The sequence below is a fragment of the Chrysochloris asiatica genome, unplaced genomic scaffold, assembly GCF_000296735.1.
Source record: "Chrysochloris asiatica unplaced genomic scaffold, ChrAsi1.0 scaffold00004, whole genome shotgun sequence".
Classification (NCBI taxonomy): domain Eukaryota; kingdom Metazoa; phylum Chordata; class Mammalia; order Afrosoricida; family Chrysochloridae; genus Chrysochloris; species Chrysochloris asiatica.
The window spans coordinates 32164661-32184706 of NW_006408522.1; the positions used below are offsets into that span (position 1 = coordinate 32164661).

The 20046-nt window shown below is 50.6% G+C and overlaps 1 protein-coding gene across 1 annotated transcript in view; it reads right to left on the minus strand.

Annotated features, from left to right (window-relative positions):
- Positions 1–1597: 1597 nt before the first annotated feature.
- Positions 1598–20046, minus strand: part of MAP1A (microtubule-associated protein 1A) — a 19412-nt gene continuing 963 nt past the window's right edge. Inside the window, exons 2-7 of the mRNA XM_006831717.1 lie at positions 19700–19801; positions 11133–11215; positions 10710–10850; positions 2294–10349; positions 1925–2145; positions 1598–1753 (exon numbers count right to left, since the gene is read on the minus strand). Coding sequence (XP_006831780.1) covers positions 1598–1753; positions 1925–2145; positions 2294–10349; positions 10710–10850; positions 11133–11215; positions 19700–19801 — 8759 coding nt within the window. The remainder of the gene's footprint in view (positions 1754–1924; positions 2146–2293; positions 10350–10709; positions 10851–11132; positions 11216–19699; positions 19802–20046) is intronic.

Sequence of the window (20046 nt, forward strand, 5' to 3'; positions counted from 1 at the left end):
ATCCTACATTCTCTAGCACCCACTAGATTCTGGGACTGTATCCAGTTATCAAAGGCATCAATTTCCCCATAAAGAAATGACAATGCTGGGAGAAGCAGAGAGGTAGAAGCCGGGCCCAGCAACTAAGCAATGTATGAAGTCAGAAAAAGCCTAAGCAGCACTAGAGCATTTGCAGTGAACTTGGTTTATTGTTAAGTTGGAGGCAGCAGCTCCATTACAGCAGCTGGGAAATATAGCGGGAAAGTGTGTGGGGAGCAGAGCACAGCAGTACAGGGAGGTGGGAGTGGGGAAGAAAACAAGGTGGCCTCATTTTGATTTTCACACGTTTGGCAGAGAAGCCTAGGCCAGATGACTGTCAGCGTCTGAATTTCTCAGTCCGGTAGTAGTATAGCAGAGCTGCTTATTGGCTTGCTTGAGGTGAGGTCCTCCAAAGGGTGGTATTTTCAGTCTGTTTTTACTTCATTCTACAGGCATTAATCTTTAAGCTCAGCTTCCTCTTCCTCTTTTCTTTCCTCCCTCTCGTTTTCCCCAAGTCTGGCATGGCCTCCACCTCCCAGATCCTCTTAAAAAATTTCTAAGAGTTTGGGGGCTTGAGAGGCAGCCGATATTCCCATTTCAGCTGCAGAATGGCATAGTGGAATGTTGGGGGTCACATATTGCTGGGGTGTCAAATGTTGGGATGTCAGGCAGTGGCTTATTTTTAACCCATTACACACCAGGCCACAGCAGATGACCACATGCAGAGAAGCCAAGCAGGGATGAGAAGGGATCAGGGTAATTGGAATGGGGTGGATGACAACTTCAAAGGATCAGGGAGTTTGGAGTCATTCTCGGATTGGGGCTGGGCTCTCCTTGCCCCTTTGTGCTGCCCAGGAGGCCTGGTCTGGGCACACTCCTGGGGACATGAATGGTAGGAAACGGGCTGTGAGAGACGTTAAACTCCATTCTCCTCCCACCAGCTTGTTGGTCAAAAAAGAGCTTCAAGTTTTGAATTGAGACATGGAGATATGGAGGGAAGCAGTGGGACAGTGTAGCAGCGGTATCCCTCCAGCCCCTGCTGGAACCAAGACCCTGGTAGGGAAGGGGATGGGAGATGGAGGAAGGGTGCAGCACTGGGCACCTCATTGACAGTATCCTGCCCCCAGGTCCCATAAATTACTACTGGAAATCTTCCTAGGATGCTAAATAAATAGATTGAGATAAAAAGGTCCCTGGGGCTAGGGATATGATCTCCCTCCTTAAGGGAGGAGGTTACTTTCTGAGACCCATCCTCACTCCTCACCCAATTCCAGCATTTGGCAGTGCCAGAACCAAGTGTCCCTTCTGGGTTCTCAGGCATCAGATGAATGTCTATCCTCATTTTGTGCCCTCCTATGCTAGTCCTGTTACCTTTGGTTTTGAAACCCCTCTCAGGCATGGGTGAGGGGGATACACAACTCCTCCCATTTAGCCCAGCCCAAGTCCCCACAACAAGGCATCTATGCACTCTCCACCCACAGCTCTCATCTCCCTCAACCCCAAAGGACTCAGCAGCGGTAGCCATTCTCTAAGGAAGCTGGGGGGAGGGGTGGTCTTTAGGGAAGGGAGTGTGGTTCTTTCAGAACTCAATCTTGCAGGCGGGGAAGGACTCATCCTGCATGACCACAGTACTACTGCTAGCCAGGACCAGGACGTTCAGTTGTTGTTGCTGCTCATGAGTCTGCTGGTACCACTCACGAGTCACCTCCGTGTCATGAGTAGGGATCAGAGTCACCTAGGAGGGAGACAAGACATGTCTGAAGAGAGTGAAGTGAAAATGGGAAGGGAAGGGAAGGGGATGGGGCACCTAAAGGTCATCCTAGACATTGCTGCCTTTAGAAAGTATCCAGTCCCTTTATGAACAAACTTTGACCTGATTACCTCTTTGGGGTCCTTTGCTACTCACCTGAAGATTCTCCCCCCACTGGGCCTTGCCATCCAGCAGAGCATCCAGTACAGCCCGGCTTGGCTCGCCATTGGCAGGGTCATTCCCACTGACCACATAGTAGGATGCACGAACTCGACGGAAGAAGTCAAGGTCAGCAGTCTTGCCACTGCAATGATTCGGGATGTAGGCCAGATCCACGTACACAGGGGCACCAGAGCCACCCTTGGGCCCCAAGGCTGCTGTAGAGACAGGGCAGCACTCATTATAGAAAGAAGGGAGAACACGTCTGGTAACCTTCCTCCTCCCTCCCACTCCTGGAGCCTTTGACCTGCCACACCCAGTCCAACTCCAGCCCACCCTCTCCTCCACTCTTCATAATGTACTTACTTGGTCCTGCCTTGAGTCCATTGACTAGGCCTTTGGACATGGGACTGTGTCCATCCTTTTCCTCTCCTGGGACAACCTGGCTTGGAGTGCTCCGTGGTCGGAGTGGGGTCCGGGATGCTCGATCTGCAGGCCCTTTACCCGGGGTGGGTGAGCGTTTCCCTCGAAGATCTAGACGGCGTGCAGGGGATGCTGGCTTGGCCCTTCCTGGGGCCCTGCGCCCTACTCGCCCCTGAGCCTTCTCCTTGTCTCGTAGCCTCTCCACCCTCCCAGACTCTGAGCTGAGCCCCTCAGGGTCGGCCATGCACACGTCAGGGCGGGGAGGGGATGGGCGGGGGTCTGGCTGGGGTATAGGTGGTGGGTCGTGACCAGGCCGGGGATGGTGAGTTCCACTGACCCCCCCAGCTTTGTCCACAGGCAGGAAGTCCCCATCTTCATCTGAGTCAAGGGCTGCCTCAGCTGTGATGGATGGGCACTCTTCAGTTTCTGGTGGAACGTCAGAATCTGATTGTGAGGAGCCTGAGTCACTGACTGATGTTGGGGGTGTCTCATCAGCCACAGGGCATGGGCCCCCTGTTGTCCCTGGGCCCCCCGCCCGACGTCTCCCTCCTCTCCCTACCAGCCGAGCTTCCTCAGTTGAGAGGTCACTGTCATCTGTGGATCGGGGCAGAGGTGGGCTCAGGAAGGATGGCGAGAGCTCCCCACAGTGGGGCTGAGGCTCCGCAGCACATCCCTGGGGCCCGGCCTCAGCTTCAGGGGAGATGCTGCTGAGTCGGCCTTCAGGGCCCCCTCCAGAACACAGTGGCTGCTCAGGGGAGAGCAGTGTGTTAGGCCGGGTGCCCCTCTCAGCTCCTTCAGGCCAGGCCCCACGTTCCCAGGCAGTATAGGCCTCAGCCTCTTCCTTTGCAATGTTGGCCAGGCAAGGTCCTGGAGGTTTGGAGCTGGTTTCGGTTGGCCCATTGGTTGCACAATCCCCAGAGGGACCCTGGAAGGGGCTTGGCTTCTTGGTGGCTGTCCCTGAGCACTCCAAGTGGCAGGGCAGGGTGCCATCATCCATGTCTCCAAGCAGGTGTGGAGCTGGAGCCAAGTCCAGTGAAGCTGAGGGTGCCGGGCTCAGAGGAGTGAGGTCCCAGAGACTGTGGGCAGCTGGTTCTATTCCTGGAACTAGCTCTTCAGAACCCTGTTCTGCACCTTGCAGACCTAGAGGGAAACGCTCAGCTACACTTGAAATCACAGGTGTGGTGGCCTCAGAGGAGGAGCCTTCAGACAGCGCTGGTGAGGCAGGTCGTGGCAGATTGGAGAGGAGAGGGGCCCCAGGAGAGCTGGGAGATGGGAGCTGGGGTAGTGAGGAGTCCAGGCTGGGGGCCTTAGTTACCTCTAGGTACTCATCATGCCGGGCTCTAGTGGGGGGCCCTGAAGCCAGAGCCAGAGCTCGGTCCCCAGAAAAAGCAAGGGACCCACAGGGTGCTGAGCGGGGTTCAGCTGGAGAGGGTAGCTGTGGGGGAGCTGGCTGTAATGAGGAGAAGCCAAAGGCTGAGGCAGGGAAGTCCAGACTGGGCCGGGCAGGACCTGGGGGTGAGTCTGAAGAATGACTGGTACGTGCCTCAGTTTCAGACCACAATGTTGAGGGTCCTGCAGGGATGGGGCGAGGGGGACTTAGGGACTGGGCCTCTTTCTCTGGCTGCTCTCGAGCCCCTTTCTCCAACTCTGAGTCACTAGTGCTGTCATCCCAGTGACCCTGGCCTGCTTCCTTGGGGGACAGGATCCTCCTATCTGGGCTGCAGCTCAGGATGTTATCATTAAGAGGGGAGCTTGGGTCTTTGCTCAGGGGGACAGGAGCACGGGGGGGTACTGCAGGTGGTGTGGGGCTAGGCTCCACACTTAGCCCTGATTCAGGCTCCTGTCTGGGGGGCACAGGGGGTCCCACCAGGGCTGCATAGCTGAAGGTTGGGGTGTCAGATTGGAGGCTCTTGGGTGAGACAGGAGATGAAAGCTCCTTCTCTGTAGATGTGTTTCGGCCAGCAGCCTCCTCCTTGGTTGAGATGCGTGGGGGCCAATCCCCAGCTGCTCCAAGTGGAGGCTCCCTGGTGGGACATGCAGGACCAAGCCCAGTCAGCATCATCTGCTCATAGATGTCTGCATACTGAAAGCTTCTCTCATCAGGGTAGGGCGTAGGCTCTCTCTGCTCCAGCTCAGTCGGCTCAGGCTCCTTGGTGGCATAGCTCTCACCAGCCTCTGGGATTTTGGAGCTGCAATGGATGCTGTGAGGAGCCCCAGCCTCACCTTCTTTTTCTGTTTCCCCTTCAGCTTTGCGGTAATCCTTCCCCAAGGGGGAATATGGCCCACCTTCCAACTCAGCTGCCCCCTCCTGCACTGCAGCCACCACACTGTCATACTCGGCTATACCCCAGGAGTAGGGCGCGGGAGTGAGTGGCTCTGGGGCAGGACTTGGGGGAGCTGGAGCTGGGGAGAGAGGTGCAGGGGGCAAGGATGATTCCTTGGGCACCCACGGTGGGATGTCAGCCAGCCATGAGGGAGTGGTGGGTTCTTTCCTCATGGGTGGCATGGACTTAGACTCTGGGACTGGGCTCTCATGTCCTGGGGCTGGAGGAGCTCTATGTCCAGCCAACTCAGGTGGGGAAGCTGGAGGGGAGATGATCTCAAAGGGGGAGTGAGTCAGCTTGTCTTCTTCCTCTGGTGGCAGCCCAACTGGTGACTCAGCAAGCCAGCGCTCCACCTCCAGCCCCTTCTGTGATGAAGATGCCTGGAAACCCTTGAAGTCTGAGGCCCAGGGACTCCGGGGTGTATGCTCCAGGTGCGGTACTTCTTGCTCATTATCTGGCCCTTCATCAAGAAATGTGCTCTCCCGTTCCTCAGTGTACCGTGGGCGGGCCCCCTGGCCATCCAGCTCATGAGGGAACCAGACCTTCCTTTCACAGCTCAGCTCCCTCCAGTATGTGTCCTGTTCCTGACATGCATCCTCTCTGCCCTTCCAGTACCTATCCTCCTGCTCAGGAGATGTGTCCTCCCAAGACTGGGCAGTCTCTTTCTGTTCTCCAACTGGCTCTCTCCTAGTTAGAGCTGTTTCTTGCCTTTCCTGGACCACATCCTGCTCCTTTCTCCAGTATTTATCTTCCTGCCCTTGGGCCTTGTCCTTTTGCTCCTGTTGAGCTTCTGCATTCTGTTCCACGGTCCCCTTTTCTGAGGGTTTTTCCTTTAGGGTCGTCTCCTTTGGTTCAATGGTTTTCACCTCCTGCACTGAGCTCACCTGTTCCCGAGTTTTGTCCTTTTCTTCCTTATCTTTCTGTTCTACCAGCTTACTGCTTTGTTCTAGGGCTTCATCCCTCTGTTCTAAGGCCCAGTATTTTTGTTCTAAGACATGGTCCTGTTCCTCCTGTTCCTTGTCTGTCTGATCAAAGGCCTTGCCCTTTAGTTCAGGGACCTTGTCTTCTGGAACCTTATCTTTTTGTTCTAAGGCTTTGTCTTTCTCTTCTAGGATTTTACCCTGCTGTTCCAGGGCCTTGTATTTTTGTTCTAAGTCTGTGCCTTTTGGTTCCAGAGTCTTGCCTTTCTCTCCTAGGGCTGTGTCTTTTTGTTCTATGTCTCTGTCTTTTTGTTTTAAGTCTGTGTCTTTTAGTTCCAAGGCCTCGCCCTTCTGATCCAGATACTTGTTTGTTTGTTCGAGGTCTTTGTCTCTTTGGTCTAATGTCTTATCCTGCTGTTCCACAGCCTTGTTCTTTTCTTCCAATGCCTCAGCTTTCTGATTGGCAACTGTATCCTTCTGCTCTACAGTAAAATCTTTTTGCTCTAGAGTTTTGTCCTGTTGCTGTAGAATTCCCTCCTTTGGTTCAGGCACCTTGTCCTTCTGTTCTGGGGTTGTTTTGTCTTTCAACCCTGGAATAGTACCATCCCATTCCGTAGCAATGTCCTCCATGGCAGGACTTGGCAAAGACTCAGGACTCTTGGTGAGAGAGCTATCAGAGGTCAATATGTGTTCACCAGGGCTTGTGGTCACTCCAGATGAGTGTTTCCCATCTCTTGACAGTGTCGAGTGCGAGGAGGAGCTGGCAGGCAGTTTTTTGTTAGGGCTCTCATCTGTGATATCTGGCTGTGAAGAGTATCCAGTGATCCTCTCTGTCGGAGGTGACACTGTGGCTGCATGGGGCTCTGGAACAAACATAGAGGCTAGGCGGTGAGAGGGGTCCTCAGCCAGCATTAGATGCCCCTTTTCTTCCTTTCCAAGGCTTAATTCTCCAAACTGTAGGATGCCAAGTCTTTCCGGAGAGAGCTGCTTAGAAGAGCTATCTAGTGAGGTTTCCTTGCTGGGACTCTCCTCGGAGAGAGAAAGTGACTGGGTGTCTTCTGGAGACATCTCTGACCAAAGGTTTTTGTGTAGGTGCTGCTCTGTCAGGCCACAGGGAGACCTAGGGGTGGGCTCTTGGTTGACACTGTCTGGGGAGACCATACTGAGTACAGAGAGGGATTCTGCCTCTTGAGGGGAGAGGCCTTGATCAGAAAATTGGAGCACCTCATCTTTCTGAGATTCTCCACGTTCTTGGAGTGATGCCCTCATGTCTCTGGAAAGGGCTTCTACTCCCAGAATTGGTCCTATGGACTCTCCTGCCTCCACAGTCTCAAAGACTATTGCTTTGTCTTGATCTGGCAACAGTTGGATGGTGCAACCTGTGTGTCCCCCAACAATGCTGATGGATGCTTCCTGAGCTTGGGGGCTCCTAGGAGAAGACACCTCCTCCTCCTTCTTGAATGTGTCCTCTTCAGGCCTGGACCTGACTATCTCCTCTGTAGTATCTTCTTTGCCCACACCTGGTGTGCGCCTATCATCTCCCCAAGAGCCTGTTTCCTGAAAGTCTTGGGGCTCAGACTTTTCTTCCACTGGGGACTGATGAAAGGGTGTGTGAGTGGCACTGGGTGGGCCAGATGGTGGTGGAGAGGCCATCTTAACTGTGCTGTCATCTGGGCTGAAGCAGCGCTCCTCTGCATCTCCAGGGGCTGGTTCCCCTGAATGCAGGGCATGCCCAGGGGCACCAAACATTGGGGTTCCATATTGACTGTGAAGTTTCTCAGATAACTCTCCGTTTGTAGTCTCCTCTCTCTCTTTCCCAACTTTCTCTCCAGGTAAGTTCCTCCCTATGATTTCTCCTCTCCTTTCAGACTCCCCAGTCACAGAGAAGTCCTCACAGGGTGGTGATTTGAAGCCCTTGTCTTCTTCCAGGGAGGAGGTGGGTGAGATGGTACCAGCTGATGGCACATAATCCAATCCCTGAGTGGCTTCAGTACGGGAGGAAGGGATACTTGTGACTGTGTCAAGCAGTAGGGAGCTCTTGCCTGTCTCCTCTGTCTGGGGAGCTGTGAGTGAAGCTGCAGACTGGTCTTCAGCCACTGATGTGGCAAAGGAAGAAAGCTTGTCACACTCTGTGATTGAAGTGGCTGAGGACACGTGCTCCTCTTCAGCCAAAGGGGCGGCTACCATGTTGGGGGGGTAGGTGAGTTCAGTTTCTGGTGCTCCATAGCCTTTGCTGGAGGTGGCAGGAACAGCACTGTCTATAGGCTGGCTGGTCTCAAATGGACCAGGACCTTCAGACCCTGGGAGGTCATATGTACTTGTAGGAAATCTAGGTGGAGCTGGGCGCTCCTCTGGCTCATCATGGATCTCCTCATCTGAGATGGTCTGCTCAGTCTCTGAGTATCCAGGGATTGTCTCATCCTGGATATAGGAGACATGCTCAGTGGCTCCTGCAGGTGTAGCCAGGCTGCTTAGGAACGATGAGGTCTCCTTCTCAGGGACCTTACCTTGGAATCCCAGTTCGCGGCCTCCAAGAACTTCTCTGCCCTTTGGGGTGAACTTCAAGGCTTCCTGCATATGCTTTTGGTAAAAACTCTCAGCCTTTGTCTCTTCCTCTTCCTCCTCATCTGAAGGGTGTACCTCTTCCATTTCTTCTAATTCAGCCTTCTCGATCACATCCTCTTTTACCTCAGGTTCACTTTCCTCTCGGGCTTCTATTCTATCTGGGAGCTGCTCTGCTTCCTTCTGCTTCTTTTCCTCCCAGGTATCTTTCTCTTCTGGTTCAGCCCCGGAGTCTAAACCTCTGCCCTTGCTCCCTTGTTCTCCAGAGATGTTTGGTGCAACCTCTTTGTTCACCACAAGCTGTTCTTGTTCCAGGCTTGGTATTTTTTGGGTAGCTATGCTTGGGGAGCCCTCATCTAAAGTATCTGGAGGAAGTGCTTTTTCTCCTACTCCTATGTCCCTTTGTTCAGTCAGCAACCCCCTCTCCTCCTGCTTCATTTCCTCAAAGTCTTGTGTAAGGTCCTCTGGTGAGGACAAGGCCAGCTCCCTTTGCGCAGTGACTGGTGGGAGTGGGACCTTCTGGGTTGTGGGTGTCCGTGGCTCAGAGGGCATCTCCTTCTCCCCACGGACAGTTCGGTTCTTGTCCATCTTGACTCTTCCAGGGGCCTTGGCTTTATACAAGGTCTTACGTACCTCAGGGGTAAAGGGCTTCAGGTCTGGTTTGGAAATCTTCTTGACCTCAGGTTTGTTTTCTTTCCTCTTCTCCTCCTTCTTAGCATCCTTCTTCTCCTCTTTTCTTCCTTCATCCTTCTTGAGCTCCTTCCTCTCTTTTTTTATCTCTTTTTTCTCCTTGTCTTTTTTCTCTTCTAGCTTAGATATCTTTTCTTTCAGATGCTTCTTTCCCACCTTGTCCTTGATCAACTTTCGCTTCTCTGCTTTCAGTGCCTCACTTGACTCTGTCCTCACCCTCTCAGGTTTGACAGGTTTCTCTGGGGGCTTTTCAGATACCTCTTTTGCCTTCTTCTCAGTTTTGGCTAACTCCTTGGCCAGCTCTGAGCGAGCCTCCTTGGCTCCCTCTTCAGCCACCTCCTCCCGTTTTGCCAGCTTGCTCACAGCTATCTTAGTAGTGGCTTTGAGGCTCTCTTTGCTGTCAGCCCGTTGTTTAATTTTGCTGGGTTTAAGGCTGGTAGGTACAGCCCCAGCAGCCAAGTCCTTCTGTGTGGCTACAGGGTAGCGCAGGAAGTCCAGGTGTCGAAGCTTTTCTAGACCCTCTAAGATCTTGTTTTGAGGAGCATTCCCTGGAAAAAGGACACGAACAATCTTTTCCGTGGGGTTGGCTGGTAGCCAGACTACCAGAGCAGTGATAGAAGTCAGGTAGGGCACTGAGATCTCAGCCTCCTTTCCATTGGCCAGCACAATGCCTGTCTTGGCTTTACTATTGCCTGCCCACTTTTGCATGAGGAACTGCATCTCCTTGCTGTCCTTCACAGGGTTGAGGACATACATATCCAGCCGGCCCACACCCATTTTATGGAAGAGGGTTAGTGGCTCAATAGTGTTGCTGACTACACGGTAAAGAGGCTCGGCCTGAATGCCCAGGCGAGTTAAGTGCTGCAGAGTGAGGCAAGCCTCTTCAATGCTACGCTTGGCCTTCCGGGAGGCATCAGGCAGCCGTAATTTATCGGGCACATTAAAGAAAACAACTCCAAGTTCGGGGGAGATGAGGTTCTTCACCCAGTCGCTGTAGCTGCTAGAGCCCTGGGATTGTTCCTCTTCTAGCTCTGCCACTTTGCGCTGCAGAAGTCCATTGATGCCTGGCAGGTTGTCTGCTCCGATGTGTGTGAGCAACACTGAGTCAATACGGTCCAGGTGCCGTACCAGCTTCCAGAAACAGGACTTGCGATCAGAGCCACCATCTACCAGGATGTTGAAACCATTGACAGCAAAGAGGGCAGAGTCCCCACGACCACCAGGGAAGATGTAGCAGCAAGGCTTGGAGAGCTTGAGGAAACCCCCTGAGGTGGGGGGCTCTAGCAGGTCAAAGGGGGATGGCACATCTACAGTCTCAGAGACGTACTCGGAGAACTCGGCCACACCATCCATGGTGGGCAGCGTGGGCTCAGGGTTTAGCCGTAGGTGCAGGGTCTCTTGGGAACTGGATAGTGCCAGGTGGCTCCAATCACCCTCCCCTAAGCAGGACACGGTGAGGAAGGCCTGGATCCCAGGGTCTCTATTGCTGAGCAATTGGGCAATCTAGAGGAATGGGAGATAGAAGCCTGATCAGGTCATTGGGGTTGTCTTTATCTGACTCAGATTCCATCTTCTAATCTTTCCCTCTTTGTGAGGTGAACCTTCCTGCTAGGGCCCCCACAGCCATGCAATATAAGATTTTCCCTTCCTTGGTTCCTTTCCCACAGCTCTTGTTGTTATTTGTTAAGTGCCATCGAGTATAGCGTTTCCAAGGAGCGGCTGGTGAGTTTGAACCCCTGACCTTGTGGTTCAAACTGACCTTGCGATCCAGTGCTTTATCCCACAGCGCCACACCAGGACTCCTTCCACAGCTCAAGTCCTACCCATATCCCCTTTCTCCCAGACATGCAGGCATTGTCTTACCTCTGGGTTGTGAAGGACCTGGGCAAAGTTTTGGTAGGAGTAGGTGCCGCTCTGTAGGATGAGATCTCCCCCAGGCTCTAAACTTTGCCCACTCAAGATTAGTAGTTTGTGAGTGGATGGGCTGCTAAGGAGATGGTGAACCTAGGACATAAGGAAGGGAACGATCACAGATGTGGGGAAATCCAGGAAAGGAAAGTGAACATTCCTAGACCCCCTGAGTACTGTAAAGACATGTTCCTCACTGCCACTGCCCCCTCGCCCCGCTCCCCCGCCCCGCCACAATACCTCCTCCAGAGTAAGACTGTAGGATTATAAAATAGCTTAAATGGCAGAGAGAACACAGTTCAAACCCAAGTCCAGAAATTCTTCCCTTTACAGCCCTTTCAGCAGATGCTTTAAGCAGAGCGTATGCCCCAGCCTTACCTCAGAGCTGATGCTGTCTGCACTGGGGTTCACCAGGATGATGGTTTCAAGAATCTCACTCTGGTGACAGAGGGTCCTTTGGCCTGTGGGAGAAAGGCAGGAATTTGTATAGAAGAAAATGAGTATATAGAGTAAAGTGGAGAGGCATTGTGTGGGGCAAGAGAGGAAAGAATGCACTAGCAGAAAATGGGGCCTGGAGAGGAGAAGGCTGGCTGTCCTCAGAACCTGCCACCTAGGATACTGCTGAATAAGATCCAGGAAATGGCTCCTTTATCCTTTCCCTTGCAGGATTCTCTCCTCTCCTCTCCCACACTAAGTGTCTTTCCCCTCCTTTCCTCTGCCACACCCTCTGCCTGGCCCAGTGTCCACCCTCCCCCCTTGACTGGAACTCCAGCTTCAGACTGCCCTGTTGACAAGAAGCCTTTGTCCCTCTCGAGCACTAAGCTCCTGGTGCTGCCTGGGGATGCAGGCTCAGCTGGAGGAAGGGCTCCTGAGACTATGATCCTCACTCAACTCTAGTCTCACTAGCTCGCTTCTGCCCTGGCCTTCTGTGCCAGCAGAAAATCTAGAAATAAGGAGATGGAAGCTTCTGTGTCTATAAATGTTATTGTTGTTATGTGCCGTGGAGTTGGTTCCGACCCATAGCGACCCTGTACAGGGTTTCCAAAGCTGTAAATCTTTACAGGAGCAGAAAGCCTCATCTTTCTCCCATGGAGCAGCTGGTAGTTTCGAACTGCTGACCTTGTGGTTCGCAGCCCGATTTGTAACCACTACCAGAGCTCCTTGTGTCTATAGATACCGCCCCCATTTTACTTTTTCCCTCCCCTCCCGCCCCCCCCCCCCCCCCCCCCCCCCCCCCCCCCCCAGCAAATTCTCATTCCTGAAGGCGCAGAGAAATCTATGCTGTCTAAACCCTTGAGATTTTACAATTCAAAGAGTGGGAAAAGAACTATAACTTCCTATTTTGTTCTCCGGCTTATGGTTTAGTGGGTTAAGCTGCTAAACACAAGGTAAGCAATTCGAACACACCCGCCACTCCACTAAAGAGGAGGCTGTCAGCTTCTGGGAGCGTTATGGAGCAGTTCCACTCTGTCCAAGTCTACACTCACATACATGCACTCCATTATATTGTTTCCACCCCAACCCCCCTTTTCCACTTCATCTTCACATCCTCTAGGCTCTATAGAGGCCTGGTTTGCTAGCCCACAGCCCATCCTTGTAAACAGTTTCTCTTCTCATTCTTGCTCCTCTCCTTTCATAGTCTTACCATGGAGATGGGGAGCTAGGGGTGTACAAACAAGAGGCCCATAAATAAAGAAGAGATCCAGAGAGTTTCTCAGGCCATGGGAAAATATAAGATATCCCCAAATCCTCTCTTTCCCTTTTCCAGACTCACCGGAAATACCAAGCAATACAGCAAAGAAAGAAGGTAGCAGATCAGACAGAAGATACTGAATAAGGATGCCGCCATCCTCTGCTTCTGCCCTTCTTCTTCCTACCCCACCCCACTCCCAAATTGCAGCACACTGGGGAGTAACCTTCCAAATGGATGAAAACAGATGGCCTTGAGTGTAGGATATCTGTAGGATATTGGTATATAATCTGTGCCCTAGACCCTCTTCTGTGACTCAAGTGTCTCCTGCTCTTCCTGAGCCTCTGACAAGAGTCGCCTGGGGCCTAGGCTTTTGTTAAGAAGAGCTAGTGGTGCCAGGATCAGACAGATAAGACACCACAAGGCTGCAGATGTAGTTGCAGGGGAATGAACCATGGATGACATCAGAAGACCAAACTCTTGGGTGGTTAGGACCCAAGAGGAGTTCAAGTGTTCTCTTCCACTGGGAATTGACGGAAGCTTTGAGTCAGTTCAGAGGATGAGAGCCACCTCACAGGCAAGAGGGGCAGAACTTGGGTAGGTGAGGGATATATAGGGTTCAGAGAGTGGCCAGCTCAGATTCTAATTTAGAAGGGCAAATTTAGAAGAGCTCCTCCTCACACAAGGTCACACATTTGAGTTAGTAGGGTCAGAAAGAGAAATACATGTGGTATAGACCCATTTGCTTTCTAGCTACTGTTTCCTACAAGTCTGTCATCCCCCCTTTGCCCTCGTTTATAACCACAAGATTCTTTGGATTCTATTTCCTGTCCTGGTACAAGACCCCCACTCCTAATCCCCAGGCTTTCCAGTTCTGAGTTACAGCTACATGGTTTATACTCCACCCCTTCCAGCCCAGAAAACCTTACTACTTCTCTCTTCTCCTCCTCTCCAAGTTCTCCCACTGAAGGGAACTGCCTTGTTTTTCCTTTTTCTTTGAAGAGGACTATTTTGTGAGGCAGGGGCACTATCCTTGGCCAGGGGTGAGGTGGGTGTGGGCTGGGGGTGGGCTGTGGGTACCAGGGCTGAGCAGGGAGGAGGGCAGGTGTCTCCGCAGTGAGGCAGAAGGGGGGGGGGGGGCTTAGGCAGCTGCAGTCTGCCGCAGTGTGTGTGTGTGTGTGTGTGTGTGTGTGTGTGTGAGTGTGTGTGTCCCCGCGTGTGAGTGCGCGTGCTCCAGTGTGCTCGCCTGTGTGTGTTGAGCTGGGTTCTGACTCCGCCCCCACCCCCCACCCCAGCATGACAAGTCATTTTCTTGGCTGCCTCTGCTTGGGGAGTGGGGGTAGGGGGACGCAAAGAGGAAGAAGAAACGGGCTCCTCTATTTAAGAGCCCTCATCTTGGAAGAGCGGCGAGGTGGGGGTGGGGCTGAGACTGAGAACCTGTGGGGTTGACAGGACTTGGGAATGTGGGGCAGCTGCTGAGGAGGGAGTGCTCTCAATCTCTGGAGTGGCCTCAGGGGGACCAGAAAGTGGGGGTGCTTAGAGTCCCAGCATCATTCTGGCTTTAGGGAATGAGGGGAAAGCTCACTGCAAACTGGTTGGTCTGTGAGGAGGCGCATGCCACGTCTTACTGACCCTTTCCTCTCTCTCCTATGGTATCCCCCACCTTCCCTTACTTGGCAAAAATTCACTGTCCTGCTTACCCCCAGCATAGGAGCAGCTGACCGATTCAGCAGCTGACGCCCAGGGACCCTCCCATTAGGCACATTCCCATTATTGCCGCCTGCCACCCCCATCCCTCAAATTCTCTGACCCTGCCAAAGACTAAGCCCAAAATTTCTCCAGTACCCCAGGCTGCCAGGCGGAGCCAATGTTACCATCGTCTGCTGCTGGCCTATGTCCAATGTCTTCCACGCTGAGCCCAGCCGGAGAGGTGGATGGACTGTCATGGCCCGGGCAGCTCCACAGCCAGGAATAGTCATCTTCTGTCTCTGTTCCTCAGTCTGCCCACCCCGCTGGGTTAGTTCCAGAAGCACCAGATCTGGTTCCTTCCAGTAAGCCCCATCCCACGCCCCTATCACAACGTCCTCCAGTTCCCATCAGAAGCCCACCGGTTGGTTCGGATCTTACCCTGGGGAGTGGGAGGGAGCCCCTCATGGAGGTGGTGGCTCTGGCCCCAGCTGGCAGCTTCAGGGAAGAGTCTGCGGCACTTGGGGTGGGAGTGGGGGGGGGGCACTTGATGGGGAGGGCGGCGCCAGGGCGGGGAAGAGGGGCTGGTCCCTGACGAGTCACTGGAGAATTAACTGTTTCTTTCCCTTCACCATGTCAGTGTTCAGGCGCTGCTTCTGCAGGGCTGAGGAGTTGTCTAGCAGTTGAAGGAGCCCAGGTGAGTTTCTTATGGCCCACAGGACAAAGATCCTTCTCCTTCAACCCTACTTAACCAAGAAATATTCTTTTACTATCAGCCAAAAGACCAAAACCCCTCACCAAGGCATGTTGTTAAGTGTCAACTCATAGAGACCCTGTATAAGCTTTGGAGGCTTGTAAATCTTTGCAGGAACAGAAAGCCTCATCTTTCTCTTGTGTAGCAGATGGTAGGCTTGAACTGCCAAGCTTGTAGTTAGCAGTCTAGTGCTTATCCTACAGAACCACAACATTCCCTCACTAAGGCATTAAAGGGGGGATTATAGGAGGCATGGGTTGCCTGAGTCATTCCCCTTTTCTCAGGAACCATCTGCTGCTTCTCTCCTCAGATGGACCCAAGGAGTAACCTTCAATCCCTGGAGGAGCAGGAGACAAAAAGGCTGTCCACACCCCCACCCCCACCCTGAAAAATATGGGTTGGGTGAGAAGGCTGATTGAGTGGAAAGCTAGAGCTGGGGATATGCTGATCTCTGTCATCTTACAAGTCACACCAGCAGAAATCAGTCCTATTTAGGCTTGGATGGAAATGTAAAATTCTGGAGTAGGCACATGGTCCCTAATCCAGTGGGGTGGAGAATGGGCCAGTGCAGCACAGCACAGTAACTGGGTATTGACACTCAGGATTTGGGGAACATTGAGTGTGAGACGACAGTCTCAGACCTTTGTGACTCCACAGGATGCTTTCTGCCTTTCAGTGAAGGGGTTAACAGGGACCAAGGAGGATCACCAGGACCCTAGACAAAGCAAGGTTTTCTAACTATAGAACAATTATTAAGTATAACATAAAGTACTCTTTGGGTTTAAAAATTTTAAAGTGATTTTATAGGATGGTTGGGTCCCGTTGTCTCCATATCTTTGCAACTTTCTGTCTCTCTGCAGTCTCTGTCATACACTATTTTTATCTTTCTAGTGTTGGCCCTATTTCTTTAGTCCCTAACTCTGTCTCAGATTTATGAAGTGCTCTAGGACTCAAAGGGTAGATCTGGAGAGTTCTAGGACTCAGTTCCAACTCAGTGATGCTCCTGCTTTCACATTGGTCCTTCTCTGCTCTCTTCCGTTCCTTCAACCCTCCTCAATCCTGCCCAGCTCCTAATGCCTTAGTCACATAGACATCCATCCCACTCATACCCCAGCACCAGCTCCACCCTTGCCCCTGGCTGCCAATAGCTGCATTGAAGGTCAGAGAAGCCAAAATAGTCTCTGCTCTCAGCATCTTCCACCCCCCTTAACTGCAGCCAGAGGAGAGGAGGAGCTGAGTCACTAGTATCCTTGTGGGGGAAAGGGGAGAAGGGAGGGATGGGAGGAAGCCTTGTTCAGATCTGGGGATGCAAAGCAGCAAGATGGCAACATCCCCATTTGGATAGGAAAGGCCATCTGCAGAGATACACAGCATGAACCAAAGTTCAGAGCACCACAAAAGAGAAACACTTCCCTTCTGCAAATTCTTAGTTCTTATTCCCTCAAGCATCCTAGCTCCTCTCTGCTTTCTAGGGCTCTCTGCAGTGCATTACGAGGGAAACTTGAGTAGATATTTGGTTTGAGGACAAAATAACATTTCTCAGCCCAATGCAGAGACCACCTTATTCTCAGTTGCCACCCCAAGAGCCACACCCTAGGCATGGTTCCAACTCACAGTGGAGTTTTCCTTCATCCCTCACCCTCTCAACAACCACTTACCACAACCAACCATCCACCTGCTGTGTTCCTAGGCTCCGCTGCACTGAAATGGTGAGATGCTAAAGAAGAAAGGCCTGAGCTCAGATACAAAGTGATTTCAGAGACCTGGCTCTACCATTTTATTATTAATTATGCTACTAAACAAACCACTTAACCTCTCTGAGACCTTGTTTCCTGCACTACAAACCAGAAAACAAACTCATTGCCATCAAGCTGATTCCAACTCATAACAACCCTATCTAGGGTTTCTGAGATTGCAAATCTTTACAGAAGCAGATAGTCTCATCTTTTTCCTGTGGAGCCACTGGTGGGTTTGAACCACCAACCTTATAGTTAGCAGTCCAGTGCTTATACTACAGTGCCACCAGGTACTTCTCTCCTGTGCTATAAAATGAATACAGTGAGTATTTATTAGTACCATCCTCCAATAATACTGTGAGAATTGTATAAATAAAAGGTGAAAAATACTTAATTCCTAGAATCCTAAATCTGTAATACACAAATGCCACTGGGAGCCTGTCTCTCTTTTGTGAAAGATTTCTGAGAGGCCATCCAAGCAGATCTAGGTGACCAAGACAATCTTAGATGAAACCAGCTCTAGAACACCCTTAGCCCCCAAGTGAACTCAGAACTGGAGAGGCCTGCAGCATAGGAAGCGACATACTGGACACATCCCTGCTTTCCCATTTCAGGCAGTAACGCAAGCCCTGAGTCCAGGGACTAATGAGGCTGCTCTATTAATTCATGATGACTTTCATGTTTGTTGAAGTAACATGATTTTCTGAGTACATCAGTGGTAATGGAGTATCCATGGAAGATCTCCAAACTAGATCCTCAGATTGTGTTCTTTAAAGTCTCTGAACACCAATTATGAATCATAAAGCCCCTCCTTTTCCTATAGGCTCTCAAGTATCAAAGTATTGTTGAAACTCAGTTTTCCACTATCCTAATTGTTTCTGGGTTTCTGTTATAGTGCTCAGAAACTCCAGATATTTTTGTAGGAAGGAAAGGTCCCAAGTCACCCCTGGTAACTACCTGGTACAGAAGTCATCTTTGAAAGTCTTTACCAGTTTTTACCATAGGAGCTGGACCCTCTTTGTTGGCACATCAATTCATCTCCAAAGAAGAGGGTCCCTTTTTTCCTAAGTGTGGGCATGTGGATGGGGCAGGATGGGTAGGAAATTCTGTACTCTCTTCCTCATTGTAAGATATATTTTTGTTATCTTTCTCAGAATTTTGGCCCAGGAATTGAGGACCCAGGTGATAAGAATTGTGGCCCAGTCTGTGGAGTAGGCAGAAAGGATCAAATCAAGCATATTCCCTTGAACCCATCCTAGTTGCTTGGTTTCCTTTGCCTACCCACTAACAGGAGGCAGAAGGGAGGGCAGTGTCTGCAGTTGCTCTGGGCTGACTTTTGTTTGTGGGGACAGCTGAAAGAGTAGCAAGCAAGGGTGGGGCTGAGGCTGACTTGAGCCATATGTTTTTTCCCAGGAAATTCTCCACTATTATCCAGGGAAACAGACCACCATAGAAATGTCTAAAACCTAAAAAGTTTCAGTATGCTAAAGTAAGCCCTGATCTTAGAAGTATGGCCCTAAGCAACAAAGGACACCATGACTGAAACCTTTTGACTGAATAGGCCCAGTGTGTGTTTCTATGTTTATGCTGTGTCGCAGAAGTGCCCTAGAGTAACTATGTATTTCCCTGTCAGCATCATGCTAAACACCTCTGCATTTTAATCTGAGTTTGGTTAAGTACTTTGTTTCAATTTCTGTTCGTGTCTTAAGTATTTCCAAAAAGCAGCCTACTCCTAAGTTTCTGTGGTCAAAAGGACAAGGTTTGAGAATTCAGTGTGAATTGTTAACATCAGCAGACAACTCCCAAACATTAATTTTACCCTCTGTCATCCCCATATTCACCCTTGCACCAAAGCTCCTAGCAGAACTAAGTGATAAAACTGTCAATTTCCAATCATCAGTGTTAATGAAGAAAACCATGACATGAGTAATTTTGAACAGAAGGCAATCTCAAAACAGTGCATGACTAGCTTCATATTTTTTTTTAAATTGCTGCACATATTCCTAGGATAATGGAGCATTTATCAGATTAGCCTTGTTTCCTCCTCTCTAGAAGCATCTCTAGAGAAGTTAGAGATCAAAGAAATAACCAAAGATCTGGAAGTTAGGAGGAGGAGCAGAAAGAGAAAACGAGGTGACATCTACCATAATGGATAATTTAGAATTATCTGCATAAGATATGAACTCAATCTTTTGGTAGCAGTGACTATTGAACTAGATGGATTTTATATTCCATAAGAGGCACTGGACATGGATTGATGTGCCAACATTTACCAATAACATGACCAGATGGCCAGTGCTTTAAATGGAACATAGGACTTTCTGCAGTCTCCTCAAACATTCTATCACATACTGTCATAGAATAATAGTTCCTAAAACTGTATTTTTATAGAATGATAGTTCCTAAAATCTTATTTTCCAAAACCTCTAACCAAATTTTTCCAACTCAGCAGAATGGGAAACTACATTATCTGAACTTTGACCTCAGAGCCAAACATCAGGGAGCAACGAGCTCTTGTCCATTTAGGAGGTCTTGCTTTCTATCTTGAATTTGATGATGCTCATCAGCTTTTGGTACCAGGACACTACTGTTCTGCTCTGGAGATCAGTTGGCTAAACCAAAGGAGAAACCAAGAATTCCTGAGGTGTGGTGGGTAGGCTGTATAACCTGAGGAAAAACACTAAGTAAGGGTCTGGGAAGATGAGTGGGAAGTTCTAAAGTCTCTGAAAATGGAAGGAGTAGGCTGGGAGATGCAGAAAGGGGAACACAAAAGAAGAGAGTAGATTTTTGCCTGGGAGATGATAGATTACTCAAAGAAGTACCTCATTCCCTTTGTGCACATCAGTAGCTGTCCACAAACCACCATCTTCTAGGGTTAAAATTATGCTCTCCAAACTCCCTCAGCCATCATGCTGTCTGCAAAGTGTACTGATTTTTCTGGGATTACTGTGCAGCTCTGCAACTGTCCCAAAGAAATCTCTCCCTTCTTTCTCACTCAAACCTCCCATAAGTCCAGTTTGACTAGGGAGATGACCTCTGCTCTTCTGTGACCAAAGGATTTAGACAAATGAGTCCTAACCTTTGACCTCTGAAGAGAAGTGAGCTAGATGCCGGGTAATGAAGAGTCTCAACTGTTGATTCAGGTCAAAAGATGATAAGTCAATGTTCCAGGACAGAATCCCTGTAAGAGAAAGAGAAACAAAGAAGGCTCTAGATAAGGTCAGTGAACACTTTTAAGCTCACAAAAGAAGGGAGGGGAAGGAAAGGATAAGGATAGTTGGCAGCCATGATCAGCTTTACAGATGTCTCTCAAAATCTAAGGGCACAATGGGTGGCTAGTGCCTATGTCTGCCTTCCTCCCAAATAGTTCATATATTGGATTTTTCTTGCAGAGTTGACCCTTGTGGTTACATCCAAGTACGAGCT